This window comes from Garra rufa, chromosome 18, assembly GCF_049309525.1.
Source record: "Garra rufa chromosome 18, GarRuf1.0, whole genome shotgun sequence".
Taxonomy (NCBI): domain Eukaryota; kingdom Metazoa; phylum Chordata; class Actinopteri; order Cypriniformes; family Cyprinidae; genus Garra; species Garra rufa.
This window is the reverse complement of record NC_133378.1, coordinates 6,523,902-6,539,684: the sequence shown is the minus strand read 5'-3', so window position 1 is coordinate 6,539,684 and position 15,783 is coordinate 6,523,902. Positions and strand designations below refer to the sequence as shown.

Genomic DNA, 15,783 nt, shown 5'->3' with positions numbered 1-15,783 from the left:
CATTGCTTTAATAATATTTATTAAATTTTTCTTACTTCTTTTCTTTGTTAATGTTCTCCTGTAGGTGATTGTATATTTTCGTCAATTTTTTGAAAAAATAAATAAATAACAAAATAAATAAATTGGTCCCTAAGTTTGACTAAGTGGCGCATTGGCAGAATGGCCAGAATAATTGCACTTTGTATGCTGTTTACAAAAGAATCAAGTATCAATATTGAATTTTATTACAAATTTATTAAAGGGGTATAAGTTATGGATTAAATGATCATTCTTATTAGTTATAAAACTACTAATTAGTTTGGAAAAAACGACGTGAAGTGACGCTTTAGTTTTTAACGGCCAAAGAGTGTGAGGTAAGATGTAAGTAGCTAAATATTTAATATTTAACAACAGTATTACTATAAAAATGTAAAAGAACCAATGGTAGTATTTAATTCCTATAAAAAAAAGACCATGATTACATGACTACGGCCCTTTTAAGCCTAACATATTTAAGTTAGAACAATCTAATATATTTTTTGTAATATGCAATTGATAGTTCACCTAATGCTAAATTATTAATAAAATAATGAATTATGCCAAATTGTCGCTTTATTTTATTTGCCTAACAACTTAATCAGTTTTTTTACGTTAACAGTTTCCACATCTTCAGTTTATACACTATCAGTCAAAAGTTTTTGAACAGTTAGATTTTTAATGTTTTTTTAAGAAGTCTCTTTTAAAAAGAAGCACATTTTGAATTATTTTTACTATTTAAAATAACTGTTTTCTATTGGAATATATGAATTTTCAGCATTATTATTCCAGTCAGAAATCATTCTAATATGTTCGTTTGTTGCTCAAAAATATTATTATTATGTTGAAAACAGCTGAGCAGTATTTTTTCAGGTTTCTTTGATGAATAGAAAGTTCAGAAGAACAGCATTTATCTGAAATAGAAATCTTTTGTAACATTATAAATGCCTTATATTACTTTTGATCAATTGAAAGCATCCTTGCTAAAAAAAGCATTAACTTCTATTATAAAAAAAAATTCTGACTCCAAGCTTTTGAAAATCAACTGTTTAAATAATAATAATAATAATAATAATAATAATAATATTTCTTGAGAATCAAATCAGCATATTAGAATGATTTCTGAAGTATCGTGTGACATTGAAGACTTTGCTTAGCTTTGATCACAGGAATAAATTACATTTTAAAATATATTAAAACAGAAAACAGTTATTTTAAATAGTAAAAATATTTCACAATATTACTGTACTTTTGATCAAATAAATGCAGGATTGGTGAGCAGAACATAATTATTTTTAAAACGTTAAAAATCTTACTGTTTTACCGTGGTAGTGTATACAAATGAACAGGTTGCTTGAAAGGTCCTTTTCAACAAAATTGCATTTTCATTCAGTATATCCTAGAGTCTTTTTTACAGTAATAATAGTGAAACAAAATGTCCTCCAGGTGGCGATAATGGCTAACGTCGACACATGTGTTGTCAAAGAAGAAGATGTATTCTCGTGAGGCTGGGATTTTCTCGATTTAATATTTTCAATATGGCTGCCTCCTCGAGCAGTGCTAAACAGAGTAATAATTCCACACCAGCTGAAGAAACAGAAGAAGAAACAGAGTTTTGTCCAGGTTTTAAAGATGTTGATTCATTTGTCAAGGTTGGTGGATCGTTTCAATGTGTGAATTTCGTTGTCAGTGCTGTAGCTAACTGTAAACACATTGCAACGTGGATAGGAGTAGCCATGCGTGCACACGCAGTGCCTTTGAGATTTAGATGTGAAGCTGAAATTAATGTAACATTGCTGATGTTTGTTTGACAGCATGGTCTGGGAGCAGTGGTCGCTGCAACGAAAGCGTCTGCGGCTCTTCCAGCAACCGGGGATGAGTTTGATCTGTACCGCAGCTTCCCTTCCTTCCAGCAGTTCTGCGCTTCACAGGGAGATCGACTCTTACACTGGTACACTCTCACACATGATACACTGCAGTCTTTTAATAAAGAAACTGCCACGACACGTGTCAAAACATATATCGTGGTACATTTAGGTACAAAAATGTCGTGGCATTGAATGATACATACATTATTAAAGATTAATGTCTTCCTCATTGTTTTTGTCTTTCAATACTAATATGTGACTCTGGACAACAAAACCAGGCATACATTGTTTGAAAGCTAAATAAACAAGCTTTCCATTGATGTATGGTTTGGTAGTATAGGACGATATTTGGCCAAGGTACAACTATTTGAAAATCTGAGGTGGTGCAATAAAAAAAAATACTGAGAAAATCGCTCTTAAAGGAGTAGTTCACTTTCAGAACAAAAATGTACAGATAATTCACTCATCCCTGTGTCATCCAAGATGTTCATGTCTTTCTTTACTTAGTTGTAAGGAAATTATGTTTTTTGAGGAAAACATTTCAGGATATCTCTGGACTTCTATGGTGCCCCCGAGTTTGAACTTCCAAAATGCAGCTTCATAGGGCTCTAAATGATGGAGCAGGTAAGGAAAGAAGGGTCTTATCTAGCAAAACGATTGGTTATTTTCTAAAAAAAAAATTATATATATATATATACTTTTTAACCTCAAATGCTCATCTTGTCTAGCTTAGCAAGCCAAGCGTTTGAGATTAAAAAGTATATAAGTAGTAAATGTTTTTAGAAAATAACCAGTTGTTTCACTAGATAAGACCCTTCTTCCTCGGCTGGGATCATTTAGAGCCCTTTGAAGCTGCATTTAAACTGCATTTCGGAAGTTCAAACTCGGGGGCACCATAGAAGTCCATTATATGGAGAGAAATCCTGAAATGCTTTCCTCAAAAAATACCATTTCTTTACAACTGAAGAAAGAAATACATGAACATCTTGGATGGCATTATCTGTAAATTTTTGTTCTGAAAGTGAAGTACTCCTTCAAATTGTCCAAATGAAGTTCTTAGCCGTGCATATTACTAATCAAAAATTAAGTTTTGGTACATTTACAGTAGAAAAATTACTAAATATCTTCATGGAACATTATCGTTACTTAAGATAAAAGAATTTTGACCCATACAATGTATTTTTGCTGTATTTTTATGCTACTTAAGACTGGTTTTGTGGTCCGGGGCCACATATGTAAACATCCTTAAATCAAAGCATGTTACTTACTTCAGATTATAAAAAAAATATATATTTATTTTTAATTTTTTGAAGATGAGAAGTTGAACAAAATTGAGTATGATTAAAACAAGAGCACACATGTCAATAGAGATTTTGCACTTATGTCACAGTTTGGTCAGTAACTCAGATGTAAACAACAGCATGGATTGCTTGATTAATGTACTACTGAATATGTTGTTTTGCTAATTTATGTTAAAAAAACGTGTGGAAGCTGCTAAATCATTTCGATAAGGACTTTGTAAGCAGGAAAGAGAGCAATTTTTTTGACAAACTAAAGTTAATAGCTGGTAATGATACTTACAAGCAGTATTAATTAAGATATTAGCCTAATATTGTCACCTACCTGACTGGAAATGATAAGAACAAACACGAATGTTATCAGGAATCCTGTTCTGGAAATCCTGGTTCAGTTTGGCCAACCACAAATGCCTTTTATTCCTCAGACAGTTTTTTACACTCTTCCTTGATTTGTTATAACTTTTGGCAGTCTATAGTATTCCAAATGTTTTTCCTTTTCCAACTGATTAGTACAGCCCAAAACATGACAATTATTGATTATTTTCAGCAGTTTTTTGCATTCCAGTGGCTGGGAGCAAAGCTATGCTAACTATTTTTTTCTTTTTTGTGTACAATCAATTTTAAAAAGACATGTTTGGACTCCATGTATGGAAAACAAGAATGTGTTTCTTCTACTTCTACTAATACTGCAACAGAACTTAAAGTTTGAAAGAAGGTTTCAGAGTTTATAAATCATGTCAGTGTACATTTAAATTCATTATGTTGGAACTTGGAATCTAAGACTTATTGTACTAATATCTGTGTATATTTCCCTTACAGTATGAGCCAGATAATGCAGCATCATGGCTGTAGGTCTCACATGAGAGACAGAAACAAACTGACTGGACTGGAGGACAGGTTTGATCTGGTGGTGGACTCAAACGATGCCATCCTTGAGAAAGTGGTACGAATCTTAGACTGTTGACACATTAAGATTCAAGCTTAAAGTCTAGTTTCAGTTTCTTGTTCTATGATAATAGTGAAATTCACATCACAGTTGATGATCAATAAAAGCAAACCCAAGCATTTAAAGCAGCAGGAATCTTAAAAGCACAGCATGCTTATAATATACAGACTACTTATATCTGTTTAGTTATATGAGTAGGCATTTAGACAACAGCATATTAAGTTGTTTTGTTGTACCTGGAGTAATTACAAGAGATTAAAGGAGTAGTTCACTTCCAGAACAAAAATTTAAAGATAATGTACTCACCCCTTTGCCATCCAAGTTGTTTGTTTTTCTTTCTTCAGTTGTAAGGAAATAGTTTTTTGAGGAAAACTTTTCAGGATTTCTCTCCATTTAGTAGACTTTTATGGTGCCCTGAATTTGAACTTCCAAAATGCAGATTAAATGCAGCTTCAAAGGGCTTGAAACAATCCCAGCTGAGGAAGAATGGTCTTATCTAGTGAAACAATCGGTTATTTATTTTTTTTTTAATTACAATTTATATACTTGTTAACCTTAAAAGCTTGCTCTGTCTGAACTCTCGTTTTTTCCAGTTCAAGGCTTTTAGGGTATGTTGAAAAACTCCCATCTTATTTTCTCGCTCAGCTTCAAAAGTAATTCAAATACATCCAACATTGCTGCAGAAGTGCCGACCCAGTGTTTGCAAAGTGAACATGCGAAGAAGATCAAACACCCTTAACGAAAAAGGTAAAACAGTGATGTAGGAAGGTTTTGAAGTTGGAGGATAAAATGAGATAGGAATTTTTTGACATACCCTAACTGTCTTGAACCAGAAAAACAGAGTCAGGCAGAGCAAGATGAGAGCAGATGCTAGATAAGACTCTTCTTCCTCGGCTGGTATCATTTACAGCTGCGTTTGTGATTGTTTGAAGCCACATTTAAACTGCATTTTGGATGTTCAAACTCAGGGCACACAGAAGTCCACTATATGGAGAGAAATCCTGAAATGTTTTCTTTGAAAAACACAATTTCTTTATGACTGAAGAAAGACAAAGGGGGTGAGTACATTATCTGTACATTTTTGTTTTGGAAGTGCACAACTTCTTTAAAAGTTCTGTCTCAATTTCTTTGTCTAGTGCTGCAAGTCTGTCTTTTATTCTGTTGCATGTGTAAAATTGCTAATTGAAATGTGATCTGTGTTCAGGGCATTCTCCTGGACGAGGCCTCTGGTGTGAGTCGCACTCAGCAGCCTGTGATGCCTGCAGGATTTCAGCCGCCAAAGATTGTCGTGTCCAGCTGGAATCGCAGAGTTAGTTTCTCAGCTCATCCTTTTTTAACTTAAGAAAATATTCGTTGGAGAGAGAGAATGCGTTCTGTTAGTTAGTTTAGTCACATGTTTTGATAATGTCTGGCTGGTCACTGAGAAGCAGGTTCTAGTATGATGCCAGCTTTTCTTCTTCTTACAGGGAGGAAACCGCAGAGAAGAGACCTTCCACCTTCTACATGCTAAAAACATTCAGCGGCCGCAGCTCAAGTTCAAGGAGAAAGTGGACAACAGCAACACTCCGTTTGTCTCCAAAATTTTCATCAAACCCAATGCTGTTAAACCTCTGTCATCATGTGAGTGTGTTTAAGGGTTGGCGCACCCAAAAATGAAAATTACCCCATGATTTACTCATCCTCCAGCTCTTCTAGGTGTATATTCAGATGTAAGCCTCTTCTAAAGCTTTATAATGACCGTGAATGGCTGTTGAGATTTTGAAGTCCAATAAAGAGCTTCCATCCATCATAAAAGTGCTCCAGTGGGTTAATAAAGGCCTTCTGAAGTTAATCAATCTGTTTGTGTAAGAAATATATCCATGTTTAAAACTTTATAATCCCTGATTTCTAGCTTCCACTAGCTATTGTACACACGGTCACAAGATAGTGACATTTGTGTTTTAGACGTTTTCTTACATTAATGCATCGATTTGCTTCAGAAGGTCTTTGTTAACCCCCTGGAACTGTGTGGAGCACTTTTTATGATGGATGGATGTGCTTTATTGGACTTGAAAATCTCAAAACCCATTCACTGCCTTTTATAAAGCTTAGAAGAGCCAGATAATTTTTTATTTAACTCTGATTGTATTTGTCTGAAAGAAGAAAGTCATTCACCTAGGATGTCTTGAGGGTGATAAATCATGGGGAAATTTTATTTTTGCGTGGACTATCCTTTTAAACTAGAAACTAGATGAGTTTACCTAATTTTAATATTAGTTAATACATCAATTAAATAAAAATGGTAACATGTTCAAATACTAAAATGTAACCAAATGCATGACTAGATTTTGCCAACAAACACATTCGTAAGGAGAGACCGGAGGATTTGGATGTTCCTGCTGCATTGGCAGATTTTATCCATCAGGAGAGAACAAAAGAGCATGTGGACGACATGTAAGACACACATTTATTTCGTTTATCCAGCGTAAAGCCATCTTATTATGGTATGGTTATTTCTGACCCTGGAACACAAAACCAGTCATAAGGGTCAATTTTTTTAAAAATAAGATTTTATAATTTAATTATATGAAAAATAAGTAAGCTAAATAAGGTTTCCATTAATGTATGGTTTGTTAGGACAGGCCAATATTTGACCAAGATACAAGTATTTGGAATCAGAGGGTACAAAAAAATCTAAATAAAGAGGAAATTGTCTTTAAATTTGTCCAAATGAAGTTTTTAGCAATGCATATTACTAATCAAAAATTAAGTTTGGATATATTCATGGTAGGACATCTACAAAATGTCTTTATGGAACATGATCTTTACTCAATATCCTAATGATTTTGGCATAAAAGAAAAATCTATCATTTTGACCCATACAATGTGTTTATGGTAGTGGTGGGCCGTTATCGGCGTTAACGTGCTGCGTTAACGTGAAACTCTTATCGCGCGATAAAAAAAATATCGCCGTTAATCTATTCTCAAATTTGGGTTGGGAGCTGGGTCTAAACTACGCAAGCTATGATGACTTTCACCTTGATAGTTTAACGCGGATGTATACCAAAGAGACTAGAATATGGTCGCGCGTTTAAGTCTCCTCCGCCAAAACACAGACGGGATCGTGTAGTCCTCCATTCATAAAAACCGAATCTACTATAGCGCGAAATGCCACGCAAATTCGTCGTTTTTTGGATTCATAAATCAAATGTTGGTCAGTCACTTAATTCAAATCGCGATATGGACTATTGTATGTGAAACCTGAAATGCAAAAAGACCGTTTTAATATGAATCCGATATGTTCCGTTTGCCTAGCTGTATGTATGCATTGCGGAGACGAGCTTTTACTACACGCATACTGAAACACACGTGACGCTCCCGGTAATTTTTGGCATTTTCATCTCACATGAACAGATAAACTCAATCTCCCAAACTGCTGTGAGTGTCACTTTTAACGTTTCATTTGAGAAAACTAGCATCATATCATACTGTATGACACAGAAACTTCACGGCAACCTGTCAAAATAAAAGTACGGTGTAACATGTAATGGGCTGGGTAGGTGTTGACGTTAAAAAAAACACAATCTAATAGGTAGAAAAAATTATTTCATTGTTAGTTAGTAAACACAAGTACATCTAATTGAGCATAATTTATTTTCATCAACAAATTATCATAGAACAGCTTTATGAGCTTTGTGATCCATTCTCAAAGACTTTAATTCATTATTTGGGTAGCACACATATTCTGAATGCCTTCAGCAGAATTCGAATTAGCCATTTTAATCTAGATTAATCTAGATTAATTCCAAGATTTAATCTAGATTAAAAAAATTAATCTATGCCCACCCCTAGTTTATGGCTATTGCTACAAATATACCTGTACTACTTATGACTGGTTTTATGGTCCAGGGTCACATTTTACACCAGTGTTTATTGTTAGTCTTGTTTTAAACAAATTGTAATGATGTTTTCCAGGTTTTCTCACCCCTATCAGTATGAATTGGATCATCTGGTCATGCTGGAGAGTTTGAAGAGTAAACCTGAAGTCCAGGTGAGTCTTAATCATCCGCTTTTCTTTTCATGAACGGTGATGAGTGTTTTTAATCATTGTTGTATTTTCTTTGTTTCAGATGTATAAACCACTTGCCGAGTCCACTTGTCAGTTCATCAATACTTTAGATGACCTCGTTGCTTTGAATGAGAAGTTAGCCAAGGTGTCTGAGTTTGCTGTGGACTTGGAGGTATGACCGTTTTCTTTTTTCATGATTCCATTTAGTCCTGTATCACTTCAGGTGTTTAATTCACAGAAATTCTCTTTCTGCAGCATCATTCCTACAGAAGCTTTCTGGGAATCACATGTCTGATGCAGATATCAACACGGGAGGAGGATTTCATCATAGACACGCTGGAACTGCGCAGTGAAATGTACATCTTAAACGAGACTTTCACCGACCCTGTTATCGTGAAGGTGATTGACTTTAATGATCCGGGCAGCTCTTAGAGTGACAGCAGTCATTCATGTTAATCTCACAACAAAAGAGAGAAAATCTCTTACTGCTATTTTGTAGCTTTAATATGAAGTAATATATTTCATTTGGACAGTGAAAAATGTTGAAGTAGGTTTTTTAATACATTTGCAGGGCCTAAAATGAACCCTCACCAAGTGCCAAACGAGAAATAAAAATCGCCGTTGGTGATATTATTATAACATTCTCCTTTGCTCAAAAAGTCTGCATTTATTTGTACATTAAAAACACATGCCTGATTCAAGAAGGGGGTCTTAAAAATGGCCAAAGAATATTACTTTACTAACTTATTTATTTTAAGTTAAATTTTGCTTTGTTGGTAGACTATAATGTCTACTAGAATGTTAAAAATGTTCAGTTTTAAGTAAATATTTTTAAATTGTTGTTTTGTAATTGATTTTTTACTTCTTTTTTTTGAAAAGCAAGACAAAACTGTAAAAAGCACATTTTGGCTATGTAATTTATGCTATGGTGTAAACAACTGGGGGGGGGGGGGGACATGAAAAACCATGTTCGGTAATCCTCCTTCGGCCCAGTGTATAATTTTGTTCAGCTTTGGCCAAGAATTTTCATTTTGGTGCATCTCTGATTTTTTTACCTGTAATGTTTTCTTATGTGCAATAAATCAGTCACTTCCAAAATGGCCTGTGACTAAGGCTTCATGGGTGATAAAAAAAATAATAATTTAACCAATCAGCCAATTATAACATAGCTTAACAAGTCTTATTCATTAAACAAATCAAATAAAGTCCCGCCTTACATTTATATCCAGCTGAATTGATTCTTATTCATAAAAATGTTATGGATATAAAATGTACTGTGAATGCCAATTGATGATTACGGTGGTTCATGTTATGTTGTATGTATCAACTGCAGGTGTTTCACGGTGCTGACTCTGACATCGAGTGGCTACAGAAGGACTTTGGTCTGTATGTGGTCAACCTGTTTGACACCCATCATGCTGCACGTTGCCTAAACCTCGGCCGAAACTCCCTTGACCATCTCTTGAAAGTCTACTGCAATGTGAACTCTGATAAACGCTACCAGCTGGCAGACTGGAGGATACGGTAATCCCGATGCTCATTGCGTTGACACAGATTGATCAGCACAATATCATTCACCTGTGTAAGACAAAGTGAACTCAAGACCCAATTTTTCTGCTTGTCTGATGGCTTTGTGTTCATAGGCCATTGCCAGATGAAATGTTGAAGTACGCTCAGGCTGACACTCACTACCTGCTGTACGTGTACGATCGAGTGCGGGCTGACCTGTATGATATGGGCAACAGCCAGCCCACCCTCATTCAGCAAGTCTGGGATAAAAGCAAAGACCTCTCCCTCAAGGTATGAACGGGTTTCTTCCTACCAACTAAACAGCCCAAATGCACAGAAAATATGAAATTATGTATTTAATTATTTTGTGGTAATCTCTTTGAATCAGTTCAACTGATTTAATTAAAAGAATCAGCACATAATAGTGATTTCAGATTAAGTTCAATCTATTAAGAACCATCTCCTCTTTCTCTTTAGAAATATGTGAAGCCTATTTTCACGGAGGACTCATACATGGAGCTGTACCGCAAGCAGAAGAGGAGCTTCAACACACAGCAGCTAGCGGCGTTCAGACTGCTGTACGCCTGGAGAGATAAACTGGCACGAGAGGAAGATGAGAGCACTGGGTAATGCTCTAAATGTCTACATGCATGTGTCTGTTGACAGATTACTAGATACTTCATGAATGTTGTTCCTCCACAGATATGTCTTACCAAACCACATGATGATGAAGATCGCTGAGGAGCTTCCAAAGTAAGTTTTAAAGAGCCCACATCCTAAATATAGTCTATACATTTTAATGTAAAGATGTCCCCTTTTGGTGTTTTTTTCTTTTCTTTTCCCCCAATTTGTGAGGGTTTTCAACTTATAAAGTCTTGGAAGGAAACTGGCTGTTTTTGCTGTATATACCACATGGACTTGCACTATCAAAATAGGGGTCAAATATTAACTTTTCCATTAAAGAAGTTCACTTCCAGAACAAAAATGTACAGCTAATTTACTCACCACTTTGTCATCCTTTCTTCAGTCATTAAAAGGATGGTTCGGAGTAGACTTCATTGCTATGCACTCCGAAGCCCATGTAAATACCCCATCCGAAGTTTTTTTTTACCTTAGTCGAACATTTATGGAGATATTAGAGTTTTTCGAATTGCTTGTTACAGGAGTGAATGGTACATGTGATGTATCTCGTAAATTGCACCACTAAACGTGCAAGTAATCTTACCAAACTTGTACAGTAGTGTAAATAGGTTATGTACTCACAAAACGCTGCATCAGAACATTTGTAAGTCCACCATGAGTGTTTTAAAAACACGTTTTACCCGAGAACTACTAGTCTCAGAAACTACAAGTAGACGTCACTTCCCTGGTTTGAAAAAAGCACGTAAAAGTCCTCCTACTACATCTGTGTGCATGTCAACTTGTAGGAGGACTTTTACGTGCTTTTTTCAAACCAGGGAAGTGACGTCGACGTGTCGCCATTTGTAGTTTTTGAGACTAGTAGGGATCGGCTAAAACGTGTTTTTAAAACACTCATGGTGGACTTACAAATGTTCTGATGCAGCGTTTTGTGAGTACATAACCTATTTACACTACTGTACAAGTTTGGTAAGATTACTTGCACGTTTAGTGGTGCAATTTACGAGATACATCACATGTACCATTCACTCCTGTAACAAGCAATTCGAAAAACTCTAATATCTCCATAAATGTTCGACTAAGGTAAAAAAAAACTTCGGATGGGGTATTTACATGGGCTTCGGAGTGCATAGCAATGAAGTCAGTTCTACTCCGAACCATCCCTTTAAGAAATAGTTTTTTAAGGAAAACATTTCAGGATTTCTCTCCATATAATGGACTTCTATGGTGCCCCACAGATCTTTGATCTTCCGAAATGCAGTTTAAATGCAGCTTCAAATGGCTCTAAATGATCCCAGCTGAGGAATAAGGGTCTTATCTAGTGTTTCTAAAAAAAAATTGACAGTTTATTTAACCTTGAATGCTTGTCTTGTCTATCTCTGTGTGAAGTGTGTATTGCGGTAGTGCGCTAGTGCATTTGAAATCCTTTTTTATTTGAATGTTTTATTCTTTTAAAGGCAGTAAGATAGCTGCTGCTCACAGGAAGCTGTATAAACGTATGTGTTGTTCTCTAGGGAGCCTCAAGGCATCATCGCGTGCTGTAACCCCACTCCACCACTAGTGCGCCAGCAGATCAATGAGCTTCATCAGCTGATCAAACAGGCTCGAGAGACTCCTTTACTCAAGGTGTGTGCGCCTAAACACCATTTAGCTCATAGACCTCTTGTTGCTGTCTTCTGTTATGCAATTTGTAATACAAACATGAAGTTCTAGACTCTAATGTTGTCTCTTTTCAGGCAGAGGTAGTTGCTGAAAAGAGGAAATCAATGACCCCTCGAAGAAAGGTGTGTTGACAGACTCGTTCAGCATTTTTTTAGTGGATCCAAACTGGCAAAAGCTTTATATTTGAGTTTATTCTTCATTCGCTCTCTTGCTGTTGTCTTGTAGCCTCAGTTGACTTTATTTGGACCGCATGACACCTCCCGCTCATCTGAAAGTGATTTCCTGGACCTCTCGTCCTTTGGTAGGTCTAGATATTATGAAGACCTCATGATTTGCCTTTGTGTTACTTTAAAAGCACCAATTGACTTTCTCCACATTTATTTAGAAACTCCAACCAAACCGGGAGTTTTGTTCTCCGAGGAGGAGGATCAACAAGAGGAAAAATCCTTGCATGGCCTGGTAGCTCAAGCAAAAATCAGCATCTTTGCGGTAGGACATTTGAAAAGAATTTCTTAGAAACATGTCTCTGTGTCTGACATTTTGCATGTTTGGGCTGAAGCTGAAGATGTTGTTTGTCTTTTGTTTTTGAGGATGAGGAAGCGCCAGCAGTTTCTGCTCATCTGACTGTGGCACAACAAAAAGCTCACAGCATCATGGGGTCGTTTGAGAACCCCTTCAGAATGGTACAACACTTCTGTTTAGTTCATGCCTTTTCTTAAGTTGTGTACTTATTCACTGACATTTCAACGCTTGTTTTCAGTATTTACCATCAAAGGACATCCACATATCCAAGAATGCTAAATATGACCCGTCTTCCAAGATTTATGAGGTTTGTCTTTTTAATATATCATTATTAATATCCCTTTATGAATAATAATCATAATAATAACTATTATTATTATCATCATTTATTGAAATATCTTTGTATCATTTATAAAAAATAATTTTCTATTGCATCCTTATAATAATAATAATAATAATAATAATAATAATAATCATAAAATTTAAATGTAGTAGTAATTTATACTTAGTATATAAATGTATTTATATTTACTTAACATTTATTTGATTTACTTTTAATACATGTATTATTAAAATATTTATTCTATTTATTTTTATTTAGTTTAATAAATATTGCAATATTGCATTTATATCTAATATATTTAGGTCCCTATATCATCATCAGTATAATAATTATTATAATACTATTATTAATATCATTGTGTTTATAAAAATATAAATTATGATATATAATTTTCTATTATATAAACATTTATATCCAAAATGTTTAGGTCTCCATATTATAATAATAATAATAATAATTTCTATTTATCATATATAATTCCACTATTTATTTTATTTACTTAATGCATTTATTATTAATATACTTATTGTTATTTTTTAGTTTAATGAATATTGCAATATTGCATTTATATTTAGGTCCCTATATAATAATAATAATAATAATAATAATATATTAATATATTAGATGTAAATGTTTATATATTAGAAAATTGATGATACTAATAGTAGTACTAATAATTATTATTGATTGTTGTTGTTTTATATTATCATTATTGTTGTTTTTGTTTACATCTTTAATATAAAATATATTTACATATAAAATATGATAATTATATTATATAAACATTTTTATCTAATATATTTATGTCCCTATTACAACAATAATGATTATAATAGTAGTAGTAATAGTAATAATTTATACTTGGTATGTAAATGTATTTATATTTACTTACCATTCATTTTATTTGCTTATTTAATATATTCAGTTTATTTTTATTTACAGTTTTATAAATATTGCAATATTGCATTTATATTTAGATCCCTATATGATGATAATAATAATAATAATAATGTTAAGAATATATTAGATATAAATGTTTATATAATAGAAAATGATTTATCAAAATGTATATATAAAGATATTAACAACAATAATAATAATAATTTACTATTAATTTTATGTAATATGTTTTAGAATTTATTTATTATATTAATTTATTTACAGTTTAATAAATAATTAATTATATTTACTTAGCTATATGTAAAATAGTTTATTTTAATTATTCATACAGCTTTTTCTTATGGCGAAACACAACACAATGGGGAGGTTTAGCATTTCCTCCTTTGTCATGTTTTTTTTTCATGTTTAAGCTTAATAGGACAGACAAAAGCTGCAATAGATGATACAACTGACAACATAAGACATGTACAGAAGATCTGACAGGACCTATTAAATCAATTCAGTTTTGATTCAGGGAGAAAATACTCCAAAATGATTTGTGAAGTGAAGGGCTTCAGCTTGTATTGATAACTGGCTTGCATTGACTATTTTTGTTGTTCGGTTTAAAACAGATTAGTAACCGGTGGAAGTTACAGAGTATGGAGCAGCAGCAGAAGGAGGCGCAGGAGAAACAGCAGGCTAAAGAACAAGCCAAGAAAGCTAAAGGTACAAAACAACAGCAGTTTGATAGTAACTGTGTAGTCTCATATTTTAATGCTTCATCTTTGTGATGCTTGTATTTCTTTCAGAGGAACGAAAGAAAGCTAAACTAAGCTACCAGGAGGCGCTGAAAAACGTTCACACTGTCCGGCAGCAAGTAGCGGTGAGGAAGCTTTAGCTCACCCTCTTAAGCTTAGTTCATTTCTTCATTTTAAACAAACAAGTTTTGACATTCTTGTGTTTTTAGGAAGCAAAGCAGGTTGGACAGAAAAGAGCGAGAGCTGCCAGTAATGCTGGAGAAGAGACTCCTAAACCAAACCAAAAAGTCTCAAAGACTGAAAGTAAGGCATCGGTTTCTGATCAGTCGACAAAACCTGCTCAGAAAAAAAAGAAACAGAAAGTTGAAGAGCCTGAAGTTCCTGAACAAAGCTTTACGCCTTTTGACTACAACCAGTCAAATTTTAAAATATTCGATGGTGAGAGATCTGCCCTTTTCTGTCATATTTCAATTTCTTTTTTTCCAATTGGTGTCTTCATTTATTACTTGTTTTATCCACAGGTAAATCAAAGGAGAGTTCACATTTCGATCCAAACAAACAAGCAAATGGACCCAAGTATAAGGTATTAACCTATTTTTTATCTAAAAGCTTTCACTTTTATAGAAATATATCATCTGCTTGTTTTGATTTAGCTGTGCTCTGATTTTCAACCAAATTTGATTCTTAGAAAAAACAAAAAGGACAGAAGAAAAACATTGGGGGAGGCAGGAGCATGTCTTATCTACCCTCCAAATCTGACAGGTAACACACAAGCACAGCTAGAATGAGGATATTAGTAATTGCTGGATTTAAAAAAAAAGCATTTAAGTAATGGGTTTATTTCTATTTGCAGAGGGTTTCTCCACAACTGGCCCAAGAGATAGAAGTCTCCAAGTGATGGCTGACCTTCCCCCATTTTCTTTCCTTTACATAACATTCTGTTCTGCAGACTGAATTATCTGTCATTATTGTTTCAGCACAGCTTTGTGCTTGTATACATATCAATTTGTGGTATTTGATTCGTCATTAAAATGAAATTTTAAATCCTTTTTCTCTTTTTTTTTTATTAGTCTTGTTTTTATTTAAAGCTTGAAGGCATAGTTCACCAAAGAATGAAAATTGTCATCAGTTACCTACTTATCCAAACATTTAAGGCCTTCGTTCATCTTCAGAACACAAATAAGATATTTTTGATGAAATCCGAGAGCTTTCTGACCCTGCATAGACAGTAGCACAACTGACATGTTCAAGACTTAGAAAGGCATTAAGGGCATTGTTAAAATAGTCCATGTGACA

General features: G+C 34.1%; 1 protein-coding gene across 1 annotated transcript; it reads left to right on the top strand.

Annotated features, from left to right (window-relative positions):
- The first annotated feature begins 1,534 nt into the window (after positions 1–1,534).
- Positions 1,535–15,536, top strand: exosc10 (exosome component 10). The gene is made up of 25 exons (XM_073823334.1): positions 1,535–1,667; positions 1,830–1,966; positions 4,001–4,124; positions 5,332–5,436; positions 5,594–5,747; positions 6,452–6,560; positions 8,082–8,157; positions 8,237–8,347; positions 8,431–8,574; positions 9,509–9,699; positions 9,819–9,975; positions 10,162–10,310; positions 10,387–10,437; positions 11,838–11,949; positions 12,060–12,107; positions 12,211–12,286; positions 12,371–12,474; positions 12,576–12,668; positions 12,746–12,814; positions 14,362–14,455; positions 14,539–14,612; positions 14,697–14,925; positions 15,009–15,070; positions 15,176–15,249; positions 15,341–15,536. The coding sequence occupies exons 1-25, from the start codon at positions 1,554–1,556 to the stop codon at positions 15,369–15,371; spliced, it is 2,688 nt and encodes an 895-aa protein (XP_073679435.1). The 5' UTR covers positions 1,535–1,553; the 3' UTR covers positions 15,372–15,536.
- Positions 15,537–15,783: the final 247 nt, after the last annotated feature.

What these genes read in the sequence shown, in the direction of transcription:
- exosc10 (XM_073823334.1), top strand. Translation starts at nt 1,554, where the DNA reads ATGGCTGCCTCCTCGAGCAGTGCTAAACAGAGTAATAATTCCACACCA. An exon ending in ATGTTGATTCATTTGTCAAG is followed by an intron (nt 1,668 to 1,829) that starts GTTGGTGGATCG and finishes TTTGTTTGACAG; the next exon opens with CATGGTCTGGGAGCAGTGGT. An exon ending in ATGCCATCCTTGAGAAAGTG is followed by an intron (nt 4,125 to 5,331) that starts GTACGAATCTTA and finishes ATCTGTGTTCAG; the next exon opens with GGCATTCTCCTGGACGAGGC.